At 39.0% G+C, this 15603-nt stretch overlaps 1 protein-coding gene across 1 annotated transcript in view; it reads right to left on the bottom strand.

Moving 5' to 3' along the window:
* Nucleotides 1–1172: 1172 nt before the first annotated feature.
* LOC127539399 (period circadian protein-like) overlaps nt 1173–15603 on the bottom strand; it is a 32719-nt gene continuing 18288 nt past the window's right edge. The window contains exons 2-4 of the mRNA XM_051963600.1: nt 2607–2846; nt 2171–2200; nt 1173–1313 (exon numbers count right to left, since the gene is read on the bottom strand). Of these exons, the coding sequence (XP_051819560.1) occupies nt 1279–1313; nt 2171–2200; nt 2607–2846 (305 nt within the window). The 3' untranslated portion in view covers nt 1173–1278. The remainder of the gene's footprint in view (nt 1314–2170; nt 2201–2606; nt 2847–15603) is intronic.

Genomic DNA, 15603 nt, shown 5'->3' with positions numbered 1-15603 from the left:
ATGGATTGGAAGTTCTTCCATGTCTCTCAACAGACCCAACATGTAAACTGTCATATCTTTTGGGTGACTCCCATGCCTATAAGAAAACATCTGCCCCTCTAAAAACATATTTGAACACCAATCTGATTAACTTCTGAGAACTGAGGAATGGGGAGGTGGGCTGTAAGCCAGAAAAGATTGTGTGTGAGGTAGGAGGTGGGCCAACCTGCCGATTTTTCCCCTCAAATGTTTTGCAGAAAGTCGGCCAAGTTCCTTCAAAACATGTTGACTGTTAAAGGAGCCATGCATCACTTGGACCTAGGTCAGATTCAAGTGAGGAATCATAACACACTTTCTGGATGCAGTGCCTTCTTTTTTCTAACTAAGATTTAAATGGCCATGATACCTGTCTAGCTTTGGAATCTCCCCCATGGAGAAAGAAGATTTTCTGCTTGTGACTTTCCTATTGGTGATCCTGAGAATGGAGCTGTAATCTGGGATCCTGAGAGAATCAGGAGTTAGTTCATCACCCTGAATTGATGATGTTTTCTACTGCTTTTTACATTTATTGCTATAATTATAGTAGTATTATTATATAACATATATAATATAATATATAATATAATTATTGCTATAATTATACTAGTATTAGGGCTTATTAGTTACTATTGCTGTTGCTGTAAATTGCCTATTTATGCATTTGGCTTTTCTGTTAATCAATAAAACATCTATATTCTTCTTCTTAAGTATGTTTTATTCTAGGTGGGAATCCAAAGCATAAATTTTCTCAATCATACACTCCTCTCCATACCTAGAATGCTCTGACCTTTTCCCTGTGTTTCTTCTGGACTCACTTCAATCCTACCTCTGCAGGACATCTAATCTGGTCCTCCCAGTTCTTTGTCCTTTCCAGAGATTCTCTCTCCATCTTGTATTTCTGAGAAATAATTCATTTGATAGACACATTTCTTTATTCTTTATGTAAGCTACTTTGGTTGCAGCTCTCTGTATTTTATGTGTGAATTGGGTGTGAAGGAGCTGGCTAACTGAGGGTGTTGATGGCATTTGGCCGGGTTGGAGAAGGACAGGGATTTCCACAGAAATTTTCTGCCTAGTTACTAAGAATGCCCACTTTACCCTCTACCCAAGGTCCTCTCTTCCCAACAGATCCTTCAGTAAAGACACACAGCAGGTTTGATGCTCTGGTTTAATGACTTAGATTTGTAAAAACATTTTTTTTTATTCCTTTAAGTCAACTTTTGAAGGAATGATCCCCACAGGTTTGTATCTTCCTGATTCTCAACCCAAAAAGGGTACATTTTTCTTCAGTTTATCTGGAAACAAGAAAAATGGAAAGAGATCATCACTCCAATGTGAATCTGAGATAGCCAGCTCCTCCTTGAGTCATCTCAGACTTTCCCATTTCCCACCCCCCTTTCTGTATCACCTTGAGCCCAAGTTTGGGGACAGAGCTTAGAACTTATGCCAGAATGAGACAAGGTAGACATAATAGGGGCTGAGGGACATATTCTCCTGCTTTTCAGATTAAACTGCAAAAAGGAAAGAGATTCAAAGAATAATTTTAGGCCAGGAAGGAACTTACTGTGCTTGTAGTTCCTCATGCAAGTTATACCATCTTCCATCTCTTTGTCTTTGTGCTGGCCACTCTCCTTGCCCAGAATGCTCTGCCCTGTTTCCAGTGTTCTTTCTGGACTCAGTTCAAGCCCCTCCTCTGCAGGAATCCTTACCTGGTCTTCCCAATTCTTGTCCTTTCCAGATTGTTGTCATATAGCCTTTCTCTGTATTTTGTATTTGTCTAGAATTTATATCTTATTTCCCCCTAACATAGGCTTCTTAAGGGCAGAGACTGTTTTTTTTTTTTTTTTTGGTTTGTTTGTTTGTTTTTTTGGTCTTTCATCATATCTCCAGTGTTTAGCCCAGTACCTGACATATTAGACCAGCTTAATCAATGTTTGATTCCTGTCTGACCTTGGGCATGTTAGAAAGTTCAGTGTTATGCACTGTACCAAAAAGAAAAGGCTCAGCTACCCCTCGCTTCCAAAATAGCTTCATACCTTTTGCTTAGGTTTGAGAATGACCTATTCATTTTAGGGATTGGACATGAAGGTTATAGGCTTGGGAAGGGAATCATGTAGGGATTAATTCTGTAGCCGATATGGAATATACTCACACACAAATTCTTCGACTTCTTCAAGGAGATCTGCATCAGAAACAATTGGTGCTGTGTTAGTAGAATAGGCCATCCATAGATGACAGAAGTTGCCAAGGTTTTCTCCCCAGTGTCCCACCCCCAGGAGGAGAAAAACCCCTAATGGAAAGCATCACTATAAATTCCTCTCCCTCTCACATCCTATTTATTTCTTTTTAAGATGAGGAAACTGAGGCTCAGAGAAATTAAATAATTTCTCCAACCTCACTCAACTAGCAATTATAGAATTAGAAAACAGGTTTCCTGACTCCAAATGGAGTGAACCTACTGCCTCTTCCTCCCCCCCCGCTCCCCCAAATGCCCAAGACACAAAAGCATGTCTTATAAAACCAAGGGTACTGCTTCCCTCCCTCCACCCAAAGACCATTTGTGATTCAGAGTATGTTTATGCCCATACCCAGAGACAAATGAACAAGGCGCGCTGCTTGGAACAGAGGTAGATACTCATCCTTAGATTCTGTTGAGCCAGCGGTCCCTTCAGCAGTGGTATCTGCAGCCTTGTAGTATTCAGCAGGGGTATCTGCAGACTCGTCGTCTTCAGCAGTGGGCTGTGTGTCATCATTCCCTGCAGTAGTGTTCTGTGGGGCATTATTCTCTTCTGTAGTGGTCTCTGGGGCTGCATCAGAATCCTGTCCAGCTGCAGAGTCAATTTTAAACATTGAGGTACTCAAATCCTCCCTCCTTTAGGGAGTGAAAGATATCTGGGTAATAGCTAGGTTGTTAAGAATAACAAAAAAATCACTTCCTAGTGCATGGATTTTGGGGGTCTTGTTCAGTATGATAGGGAACTTGGACAGAGCAGCAGTTTGTCCTTCTAGAGAAAGACTTATCTTCTTTGTGGGAAAGGGCAGTGCAGGTGTACCTCAGGCATACTGCAGGTGCAGTTCTAGACCATAACAATAAAGTGAATCATATAAAATTTTTGGCTTCCCAGTGCTCATAAAAAGTATATAATACTACACTTTTGTCTATTAAATGTGCAACAGTATTAAGTCTAAAAAATATACTCAAGGCTATCCCAATAAAATATAGATAGAAAACACCATCAGTATCCAGAAAGATAACTATGGAGATTGAATGTGAATCAACAGATGTTATGTTCATTTTTTTCCAGCTTTTTTTCCCTCTCTCATGGTTTTTCCCTTTTGTTCTGCTTTTTCTCTCCCAACATGATTCATAAAGAAATGTATATTAAAACAGTTTATATATATAATATCTATAATTTATAGATACATATATAAATTATATATAACAGTTTATATATATACAACTATAAAAATAAAACAATAATAATAAAAGAGAAATAAGTCCAATGTTCTTGAAGTAGTTTTCCCATTTGGTAACTTTTTAGAAGAGTGAAATCTTTTCAAGTTAGATTTACTTATATAAATGGAGCTATAGTCAAGCTACATTTGCATTAGGAAGACCCTAGGCAGAATTTTTGCCTGTTAAAGACTGTATCTAAATAATTTTTTAAAAATTCAGATATCCTATTGGTCAAATAATATAAAAGGAATATTTTTACCCTTAAAAAGTCTAAAAAATTTAAAACCTTAATTAAACATTTTGTCATTCAGTGATGTTTCAGTCATATCTGACTTTTTGTCACAATTTGATGTTTTCATGGCAAAGATAGTGCAATGGTTTGCCATTTCTTTCTTTACTTCATTTTATAGAGGAGGAAACGGAGACAAACAATATTAAGTGACTTTCTCAGAATAATACAAATAATATGAGGTCAGATCTGAACTCTGGAAAATGAATCTTCCTGATTCTGAACCTGGCACTCTATGCCTATGGCACCTCTTATCTGCCTCATTAAAATACTTTATTGCTAAAAATTACTAACCATTATCTGAACATACAGCAAATTGTGATCTTTTTAATTGTGGAAGATCTTGCTTCTATATTGATAGCTACTGACTGATCAGAGTAGTAGTTGCTGAAAGTTGGGCTGACTTTTGCAATTAAAAAAATAAGTTAACAAAAAAATTTGCCTCATAGAGGGATACTTCCTTTTACTTTAACACAAAGAGTTCATTGCAGGCTTACTAATTAAGCTGATTTTGGTATTGTTGTGTAAACTAGAATATAGAGGAGCAAGAAGAGGGAGAGAGATGGTGAACAGCTGGATGGTGGAATAGTCAGAACACAAAACACATTTATTAAGTTTGCCATCTTATGTGGGTACAATTTGTGGCTCCCCAAAGCGAATATAATAGCTAAATCAAAGATCAGTGATCACCATAAGAGAAATAATAATAATGAAAAAAATTGAAGTAGTGTAAGACTTACCAAAATGTGGCACAGAGATATGAGGTGAACACATATTATTAGAAAAAAATTGGTGCTAATAGTCTTGTTTGATTCTACAAACCTTTAGTTTGCAAAAACAATCAAACCCTGCAATATCTGCAAAGTGCAGTTAAGTGATGGAAGTCTGCCTTTATGTGGGAAGGGCTGGGTGGTGGAGTAGTAAGATTCTCTCCCTGCTCCAGAAGGCCCTTTACTTTCCATTCACTAATTCAGTCAATTCATACCAGGATTTTTACAAATTGTAGCTTTTAGTATTCCAAATTCTTATTTTCTTTAGAATGTGGGGTGATGATAATTTTAGGATTAAACTTTCCTGGAATTATTGATGTTTATTTTAGGAGAGAGAGAACCCTGTCTCTGGATCTGTGAATTCTGATGCAAGAAATTTCTTGTAGATGAAATTTTCTTTTTTTTTTTCCTTCCTCTTTCTCTCTCGGTCTGTTTTCTCTATTTTTTTCTTCTTTTCCTTCTTCCTCCTCTTTGTCTTTCTCTCTTTGTCATTATTTTTCTTCTTTTTTCTTTCCTCCTTCTTCCTTCCTCCCTCCCTTCTTTCTTTCTCCTTTTCTTTCTCATTCTCTTTCTCTCCCTTCTTTATTATCACTCTCTTTTCCCTCTGTTTTTCTGGCAGTTTCTAAGTTCTTTCTCTTTCTCAATGTAGGCCAGTGAATTTTTTGGAGGAACTGACAAAATATAGTCTCAGAGAGTTGCAGAGAATACTGAGAGGTTAAGTGACTTGTTTGATGTTACTTGCCCTGGTGTTCCTGGCTTTCCTTTTAGCCACCTCGAGCCAGGAGAGCTCAGACAGACCTAGGGCTGTTATAGCCTTTTTTCATCCACCCTAGTAAGTAGAGAGTTCCTAGAAAGTAAGTGAGTCCCTTCTCAGTTCTTGGCCTATTGTGTTGTGCTTATTATTATTCAGCATCTCTACTCACTTACCTTTAACTCTTAATGCACTTTTTACCAAATATTTCCTTTCAAGGCTTGGTTGGGTATCTTCTTTAAAAGGACAACTAGCTTAACTCATAAAATCTTTATTCTGACATTTATTGAATTAAATAAAGGAATGATTCACCAAGAGTCTTCAGGAGACAAGGAATGATTAATTTTGGCCTTTTGATAGTACTACTGTGTTAATACATGAAATCATGACCTGGACAACCTAGCAGAGAAGAAATAAATATAAAACTTCTCTAATATCAGTTAAAATGTATATTTTAGCATATAATATAGTTACTCATAATTAGAGATCAATAAATTATATGCCCATGGTTTAAAATATATATTTCAAAATGAAATGTAATGCAACTCTTAAAAAATGTACAATCTAAGGTAGCACAGTGAATAATAGAATGCCAGATTTGGAGTTAGGAAGATTTATCTTTTAGATATGTGGATATCTAGCATCAGGTAGGTACTTATTAGCTGTGTGACTCCTTTGGCAAGTCACTTAACTCTGTTTGCCTTAGTATCCTCAACTATAAAATAAGACAGAAAAGGAAATAGCAAACCATTTGATTATGTGCAGCAAGAAAACCCCAAATGGTGTCACAAAGGATCAGACAGAGGAGAAAAACAATTGAACAATATTTGGAACTCTCTTTCTACGGATGAGTGATTGGTCATAGAGAAGGTTAACATGACTCCAAGAGGGGTAACTATCCTATTCTGTTAAGTGGGAATCTGGAAAAATTGATCTCAGGCCCTCTTTGGAGTCTTAGACTTCTGCTGAAGGAGGGATTAGGAAATGGCCATACTCACCAGCTCCCATCAGAATTCCAGCTAGAGTAGTCAGGAGGAGAAAAATGGAGAGCTTCATTTTGCTGAAGAAGTATGGAGAAGTCTCTTGTGGAGGAGGGGGAAGTGTTGATGAAGCAGCTATCTACCAAGGTCCTTTTAAAGATGTCAGAAGCCAATGGAAGCTGAGAGAGGTATTTACCCTCCTTCTTCTTCTTCAGACTCCCTCATCCCTTTCCTTTATTTCTGCCTACAGCCATTTGCTAAATCAACAAAGGTTGTTAGGGGTAGATGCCTATCTTTTTGGCAGAGAGGTCATGGGCAGCAGTGCTAGCAATTCTCATCCTTTACATCATGTGTTTACTTATGACTTTGTCCAAAATTGGCCCATGGGGGAAGGCCTACTTGATGAGTTAGACCCAAGGGCAGTGGATGATGAAAGAGACTTTCAACTCATTTGGCATTATTATAGTGATAGAACCCTCTCCCAAGATCATACAGAGACCTCCTGGTTTCTGCCTGTGGGCTTTAGAAGTTCAATTTGTTCAACTCCTTGGCTCTAGGTAAGACGATTTCCAATTCATGTCAGATCAAGAAAATAATTCTAAAGTTTTCCTGAGAAAGAACTCATAAATAGAAGTATTTATAGAATAATTTTATATCTATCTCTATTTGTCCATTTATCTATGTCTAATGGTACCCATCTAGAGATGGGGGAAGAAATAGAAAAAAAACTACATGATAATTTTAATATTGTTGTTTGTTTTTCATTCTTGAAGAGAATCATGACATAAGAGGGGTAATGTCATGACATTCAAGTGAATTAGGTTTAAGTGATGGACAGTTGTGCAAGGTCATGTGCCTCACTTTTTCTTCCAGAACCATCTGAATCTTGTGGCCAGAAATAATAGGTCAGGAGAGCTGGAGTTGGCTTTGGATGCAGTTAGAGAACTTGACCCTTTTAAGCTAATGTTTTTTATTTTATAAGCTTTCCTTTTCTATTTATTTTTCAAAGAAGGAATTACATAAAGCTACTTTTAATTTTTTTATGGCATAATTTAAAAAATATTACTCTCACATGAAAAGAGGGTGAGTGGTTAGGCTTTACCACCTCAGGCTCCAAATAAGCTAAAGTCTTTAAGAGGTCTCAGTTTGACTGATTAAAGCTAGATTGCAATTGCTGCTAGGTATGGACTTTTTCACCTAGTGAAAAATAAAAATGAATAAATAGAATAAACCTGGGAGGAGAAGGTCCTCAGTGTTTCTGGCCAAAAGAGAAATGCTTTCTCTTTAGATTCACCCTGAGTCAATCAGAACCCAAGCAATGTTCACCTGGAGTTTGACCTGGGATTCATTATTGGCCAATCAATGAGAGAGAGAGTGATAAGGGTTTAAGGAGTGGTCCTTAAGAAAGAACGAAATCTAGGTAGCAAAACCTCAAGATATCTTAGGATGGTGCAGCCTTCAAAAAATAAATTTAAAACATCAGAAGGCTAGAGTATGATACACATGGACAAAGGGAACAGGAAAGAAGGAGGGAGGTTTGGAAGAAACATTGAAATCATTCTTAGACTTTTATTAACTATGTAACTCTGGGCAAGTCACCTAATTTTGTTCCCCCTACTTTTCTCTTTTAAAATGAACTGGAATAGGCAATAATCATCACTCCAATATATTTGCCAAGAAAACCCCAAATAGAGCCCAAAACAGTTGGCCATGCCTGAAGAACAAAAAATCTGGAAGCCTTTCCCTCACGTCACGGTTGAGGCAAAATTTTCTGTTTTCACCATTACAATTTAATATTCTACTAGAAATAATATATGTACAGATAGGACCAAAAAAGAGAAATAGAAGCAACAAGCATATAAAAGAAGAAAACACAACTATTACTTTTTGCAGATGCCATGATAACTTACTTAGAGAATCGTAGAAAGGCAACTAAAAAACTAATTTGAATAAGAAATTCAGTAAATATGAAGTCTATCAACAAATCTGCCCAAATCCTCAGCATTTTTGAATATTAAATCAACAATATTGATGATTTTCTTTAAAATCACCAGGAAGAGACAGTTTTAAATACTTGGAAGTCTACCAGCCGAGATATACACACAAGTACTATATCTACTCCTATGATCAGAATTACAAAGCTTTTTTCACACAAATAAAGATAGACATAACTAATTGAAGAAATATTAATTGTTCATGAATAGGCTATGCTACCTTATAATACAAAGCACATTATCTAACTTAATTTACTCAAACAGTGCCATGCCAATCAAACTATTTGAGAATTACATTTTAAAACTAAAAATAAATAACAAGATTCATCTGGAGAAGCAAAAGGTCAATAATATCATGGGAATCAATTAACAAACAAGGAAAATAATGGGGTCTAACAGCAGCAGATCTAAAATTATATTAGGGAGTTGTAATTGTCACAACAATTTGATAATGGGTAAGAAGTGCATCAGTGAAATAGATTAATTATACAATATACATAATTAATTGAGCACAGTCACCTTGTGTTGCATAAATCTCCAAATCCCAGCTACTGCAAGAACTTGCTATTAGACAAAAAAAGGAAAGCAGAGTAACATAGATCAACACCTCACTCTATACACTAAGTTCAAAATGGGTACATGATTTAGATATAAAGGTTGCTATCCTAAGGAAATTAATGGAACATTGCCAGAGACCATGTCCTTGAAGACTGCCAGAGACCATGTCCTTGGAGGCAGGAGAAAGCGGCATCCGTCCCAGCACCCCAGCATCAAACTTCCGGGGTGTGCTTCTGGAAAACGGGCCCACAATAATCCCGTCATTGGGTGTTCCTGCAGCCAGAGGGTATGATGATCCTGAAATATGGGGCCACAATAATCCCGTCATTGGCTCACCCACAGCTTATCTACTGAATGCGGGGGAGCAATACCTGAGACCAGACCTTGTATGGAATATGAGGAGGGGGTGGGGCAAAAGTGCTTAAGGCAAAGTGAATAGGAGCTAAGAGTTCCCATTCTTTCAGGTATTTTGAAAAAATATACCAGTTTCCCCAATGTTCTATCTCTACCTCCCCTTTTCAAATAACCATTCCCCATATAAATCCCAAGAGCAAATCAAAATCCCTATACATAACAGACTAATACAGTAGCATTTCCTTCAAAGCCCTCAAACATAACAGCAATTACAGTTTTAACAAATCCCATTCCAAGTCTTAAACACACAGTAATAGATGATCCAGGTAAGGTTTAACAGTCAGTCATCAACCATTCCCAAAGTCCCTCATATCAGTCCAAAGTACACTCGATGCAGGATCAAGTCCATGGTCTCATTTTAAAACTGCTGCTTCAGGCTGTGAAGTGATAGGAGGCTCTCATTCCTTGTAGAGTGGGTGTGTCATGCTGGCAATCAAAGCTGATCAAAGCTGATCCAAGTTCCAGAAGCAAACCAATATCTGTAATTTGACCAAATTCTAGAACAAAAACACAAATCTAGCACATAAAGATTAGATCAGTCTCAGATAGACTCAGTTCACCAGACTGCTGCAAAACATGAGGAGGCCAAAATAAATTGACGAGCAGTTTCCTATGTGAAGGGATGACTTTGCTTTACAGGCCAAGCAAATGGGTGCAGTCTTACAGACCCCTGTTAATTGTCCACTTATCATGTAGAAACCTTAAGGGAACAAAACACAAATATCCAGTAACAGACAGATGACCAGGCGAAATAGTTGCCCAAGCATTTAGGATACAATGATTACATATAACCAGACTGAAAATAGCAAGGCATGACATAATTGAATTGCATTAACAATTCTATTGACCATTGCTCTGATCAGAGAAATCAGTTACAGAAGGAAAAATGCAAGAACATAACTATAACATAATATAAGCAGTTGAGTTTTAACAGCTTATCAATTGTCCCAGTAACTGTCACAGGGTGGAGCTTTAAAACTCCCAAATAGCATTAGCTAATTTAAGCCCCAAAACTTTTACCTCCAATATCAAATGTCATTAATCAAATTTCTGATAAATCTTAAACAGTTACCATAACCTTACAGTAATAACAGAAAGAAATTTCGCCTCAGTTAAGTTCACAACTTAGAACAATTATCATATCTAAGTAGATGTTACATGAGTGAACATTGTACATACAAATCATTTTGCTTTTAAAATACCCAATACATAGAAAAACATCCCAAATTGCATATTGTCCATACATTTTCAAAAGGACAAAGAAAAAACCATTATGTTCAGAGGCCTTTAAATAACCTCAGGATGACCCAATACAATCAATTTAAACTTATACAAAACACCCAATTCCACATAAAAGAATTCAAGAAGGTTTTTTAACATAGCAATTAAACTTTTAGAAATATTCGTACCAAAGTATGGATCACATTTACGACCATTTTCTTTTAACCAAGAAAACTTTTATCTATCAAAAAAACAAGTATTCAATCAATTAACCTAAAAGAAAAAACTTCCCTCAGGTTCCCCACTCAATTTCCTACATGGGGATCCTTTTCAAGATTTAACCCATCAGTTTCCCAATATCAGGTTTCTTCCCAAATCCACCCATTTCCAACTTTCTCTTTCCCTCTGACTACATACTTAAACAATCTCCTTAAAGAACTTTCCTTCCCAGATGCTCCTTTGGTAAAGTAGCAGAAGGCAGTGGGGGTGGGTGACTCCTTCCCCCACCTCTTCACCTACTCCCAAAAGTCTTTCTTTCACCTTCCTAGCATCATGCGACCTTTAATTTCCCTTGCAAATCAGTCCTTCCTAAATCACCTGCATTCCTCTTTCCTTTTCCCATCAAAAACCTGTAAGATTCAACCCTATAGTGAATAATAAACCTCCAAAAACCCACCTATGTCCAGCAGAGCTGGTTTTAAAGTATTAACTTATGTTAACAAATTTCAGAAGGTAACAAACTGAATCAAACTAATACAGCTGTTTTTAAAAGTTTTTTCTTCTACCACATTTCTTCTAACAGCGATTAGCATCTTATCTCTAGAGCTTTTTATTGCCCAGGCCAGGCTAAGCTTGAATTTTATTGCTCTTTACTCTAGTAGGTTTTTCCTTAAAAAGGTTTAAATCACAAGCAAATTTTCCTTAATCATTGTTCTTAAAACTTAACAAAGCTTTTAAATCAGCAAAAACAGATTAGGGGCTTTTTCCAGGATTCCCCACCCTCAGAGAGAAGTATGTTTCACCTTGAATTCCCTTGGGGCTTCTGTGAACTTCCAAGGAAGCCTATTTAGTGCTTTTCTCTGCCTTCACAGAGAATGCCTAGATATTCCATTCAAACGTCTTTCCTTTAAAATGTTAGCACCTGCTCTTCTATATATATATTTTTTAACTATCCGAACTTTCAAATCCCTTTCAATCTATTTTTTTTTTATGATTTTTCAAACTTCTTGATATTTTCTAAGCCTGCAACACAGAGGCTGAATCCTTATCTCTTACAAGCTTATTTTAACTTTTAACACAGACACACACAAACAAACATGGAGCTCCAATTTACTATGCACAGTTGCAACGTTGTTTTCCAACCAACAACATAACAGACAAACCACACAGAATATAGAACATATATCACACAGACTACACAGTTATACAGATTCCATGACATTCAAGATTTTTTAAAGCATGAGAACAACAATTTTCTCAATCGTTGACACCCTGTCTGTTTCAGGAGCTGTTCAGTGAACTTGAGTGTTTCGATCTTCTCTTCAGGTTCCAAGGTGTCTTGGTCTCGGAACTGATGATAGAAGATGTGTCTTTTTGTGATCGCAGAATCTACTTGAGATTTAACGAAAGTGGTTAGTTTATTAAAGGCCCAAGGGCCAAAAGAAAGGAGGAGAAGGAGTCCCACAAGAGGGCCAAGAAGACTAGGGAGAAGAGTGGATAGCAAGGGGGAAGTGGAGAACTAGTTCTTATGCCAGGATTCATTTTTTTTTTTCTCTTTCCTGTTTTCTTTTTTCCAGACTGTCCCTAACTTTTTGTAGGCTGTTTTCAACAAGGCCAAGTTTATCTGAATAAAAGCAGCATTCCTCCTTGAGGGCTGCACCAAGACCTCCTTGTTGTAAGAAGAGAAGGTCTAAGCCTCTTCTGTTTTGCAGGACGACTTCAGCTAAGGATGCTACTGAGTCTTTAAGGTGTTTAAGTCCTGCTTGCAATTCCTGTAAATCCTTATCTATAGCAGCGCTCAATTGGGAATATTGTTTGTCATTTTGTATGAGGGAGGCTATACCCGTCCCCGTTCCTACCGCTCCTAGGCCAAGGAGGACGGTCAGGGTTAATGCAGTAAGGGGTTCCCTCCTGGTCCTGAAATTGCCAGTACTTTTTCTTTCCCAGATATCAAGGAAATCATCGGCCTGGTGTATATTAATATGAGGGAAGAGAAAGACAGAAACGCAGTAATCGCGTTTTTTGATAAAAGATCGGGCATCCAGAAATGTAGTAAGGCCAGCAGAGCAGGCAAAATAAGAGCTGTCAGGAGCGGCCACATATTTGCCACATCAGGTTGACAGGTATGGTGTGGTTGCAAACGCCTTCAAGCTGTTTGGGAGGAAGCATGTTAGGTCCTAGGAGACAAATTCCAATGAATTGATCAAACTGTTCTGTTAGCCCAGTGGGGTCTTCTATCAAGGACCTCATTTCCTTCTTAAAGGCCCTGACTTCTGTGGTGCTCAGGGGAGCGTTCACAAATCCTATACCTCCCTGGGTGGAAGGAACCTCTCTTAAGGGATATAATTTAGGACTTGGGGTTTTAGTTCCAGGCAAAGGATAATTTCGGATATCTCTTTGAATTTGATCTAATTCCTTCCTTAAAGAGGAGAATGACTCTTTTTGGAGTCCAGGTGGGGTCAATCGAATTAAATCCTCCTGTGCCCTGAGGGGCCCAGGAGGAGCTGATGGGATTAAGTCCTCACCTTCCCTTTCCTAAGACCATGGTTTCTTCTGGGGGTGGGGATAAGTATGGGGGAGGGAGAGATAACAATGGGTCCCATTGCTGGGTCTTTAAAGTTTCCTCCTTCGTGTCCTTTACACTTGGACTCTTACTCAACATTATAGAAGCCCCGGAAAGCCATAGTCCTGCATATAGAACCTCCTCGGGATGAGCGACAAATCCCCCCAAGACTGCAAGAGTCTCCCAGCGAGCTCAAATTAGCCCGGGCATTTGAGCCGCCCCCGTTATAGAAGCATGACATGGTGGGTTTGCCTCAGTGGAAACCTCCTAGGAGGGCCACCAACATTGAAGGCAAGGTAGCAAAGGAGAGATGTGGTAGGAGTGGGTGTGTTCTGCTTTCAATAGCTCCTCTCTTAACACTAGACAGTATGCATATTCTATAGCCCTGGGCTCCTTGAGCAGTAAGTCAGGGGCCTAGCCCTGCCTGCCATCAACATACAGTGTAAAAGGCTGGTCATCTTTCTCAAAAGGCAAGGTGGGAGTGGCCCCAAGTACTTGGGCGAAGTAAACCTTTAGATAAAGAAACTCTAGCCCCAGGAAGTAAAAAGCTTAGCAGCAATCATAGTGTGGCCACAAATTAAAATAGTTATTTAAGGCAGTTTTACTTCTGGTCTATGCAGTCACACCTGAACTCAAAACTCCCAGCAAATATTAGCTGCAGTCCCAAAGGATTTTATCTTCTACATCAGTTATCATTAATCTAGGACTTCAGATGAATCTAGTTCTCAAGAATCACAGTAAAGGGTTTACAGCTTATACAGCTATCTTTCTTATCTAAGTAGACAGTTTTAAATGTAACATTACACAGATCTTGAAGTTCACAAGTAACTGAACCAAATTTCATATAACTTATAATTGCCCAACAGAGATGACAAATTTTAAGGCATAACTCAGTTACAAATTGCCCAATACCTCTAGAAAACACACCATTAAGTAGGAAGGTAAACTATCCCATCTTAGCCCCTCAGCATCTCAAAGAATGGGGGAGGGAAAACAGGGAACAAGTCTAGAGAACATAGAAAAGCACAAGGGAAAGACAGACTTCTTTCCTAAGGGTATTCACCGAATTCTTAAATGGCTTCAGTTTCTCCCATTTACTCATTTCTTGCTGCAGTCAAGGAATGAGGGGAGAAAAGAAATAAAAAGCCATCTTCCAAAGAATTTAATTTGCCTTGACCTGAAATTTTATTCCCCAGCCATCATTCCAAAGGTCTTTCTTGAAGCTGCAACCTGGCCAGGGTTGGAGCCCAGGAAAAAAAACCCCTTTGTTGGCAGGGACATAGAATGCCAATCCAGAAAAGAATAGAACCAGAACCGAGGGTACTAAGAGCAAAAGGTCTTAGGACTAAGAAAATTAGGAGCAAAAGAGTTCCCACCTGTAGGGTTAGGTAGGAAAGTGTGAGACAGACAGACTTAGCCTGGCTTACCTAGATTATCTCTCCATAAGCAGCTAAGAAAGTTTTAAGTAGTGCCCTGAAGCTAAGAAAAAAAAACGAGAGCAGTTTAAAATCCCATCTTTGTAGACAGCCTTGTGAGCATGCGAAAGCGTAATTCTGAGGCTTCTACAGACGCAGGATGACCAAATCAGGGAAACTGAGTCCCGTTTAAATGTATAGGATGAGCACACGTCCCGAGGGCTGGAAGCTGCGGCTTTAAGAGCCAGGTAAAGGTCTGGAAGGGGCGCGGCTCACTTGTCCAAATTGCTAGCAAAGTTCTATTTTAAAAGTTGGTGACAACCTTTCCGGAGATTTGAGAAGATTTAGATTGAGTCCCCAATCTCCCCACTGTACAGTAACCCCAAGAAGGGGACAGGATAGGAGCATTTAAATGGCAGGTTGCCAAGCCACATGGGAGAGGTCCAAACCAGGCCTCGAGTTCTACACTCCCCACTCCATGGAAGAAGGGGGAGAAAAGGCCAGAACGAGGGTGGGGGAGGAAGAGATGCCATGTTACCCAGCGCAGTGCGTCTTGAATGGCGAGGGCTCCTCTGGCGATTCCACGCTGGAACTTGAAGGCGGGGCAGCTCATCTAAGCCCCCAAATCTTGCTGGGAGAGCAAAACCTGAAGGGAAGACCGCTTACCCCTGTCCAGGGAGTAGCTGCCGTGGGCAGAGACATTCTCTAAACTCACCCCAATTCAGTGACCTTTCTCCTCGTGGCTACAGCCTGACCATCAGAGACTCCATTGCATTTAACAGTGGCGTGGGAGAAGGGCTCAAACACAGCTCCTCTTACGTTTCTCCGGCTATCTCCCCAGAACAGAGCAAAGAGAGCGCTGGCCTGGGACCCCCGAGAAGGGTAAGGTCCCCAGAACGGCCACATGACCACTCTTTGGTCTGGGGTGGTGTTAAAGAGACACTTCCTCTCGTG

This window comes from Antechinus flavipes, chromosome 5, assembly GCF_016432865.1.
Source record: "Antechinus flavipes isolate AdamAnt ecotype Samford, QLD, Australia chromosome 5, AdamAnt_v2, whole genome shotgun sequence".
Classification (NCBI taxonomy): domain Eukaryota; kingdom Metazoa; phylum Chordata; class Mammalia; order Dasyuromorphia; family Dasyuridae; genus Antechinus; species Antechinus flavipes.
Note: the sequence above shows the minus strand (reverse complement) of the source record. Positions and strands in the feature narration are given on the sequence as shown.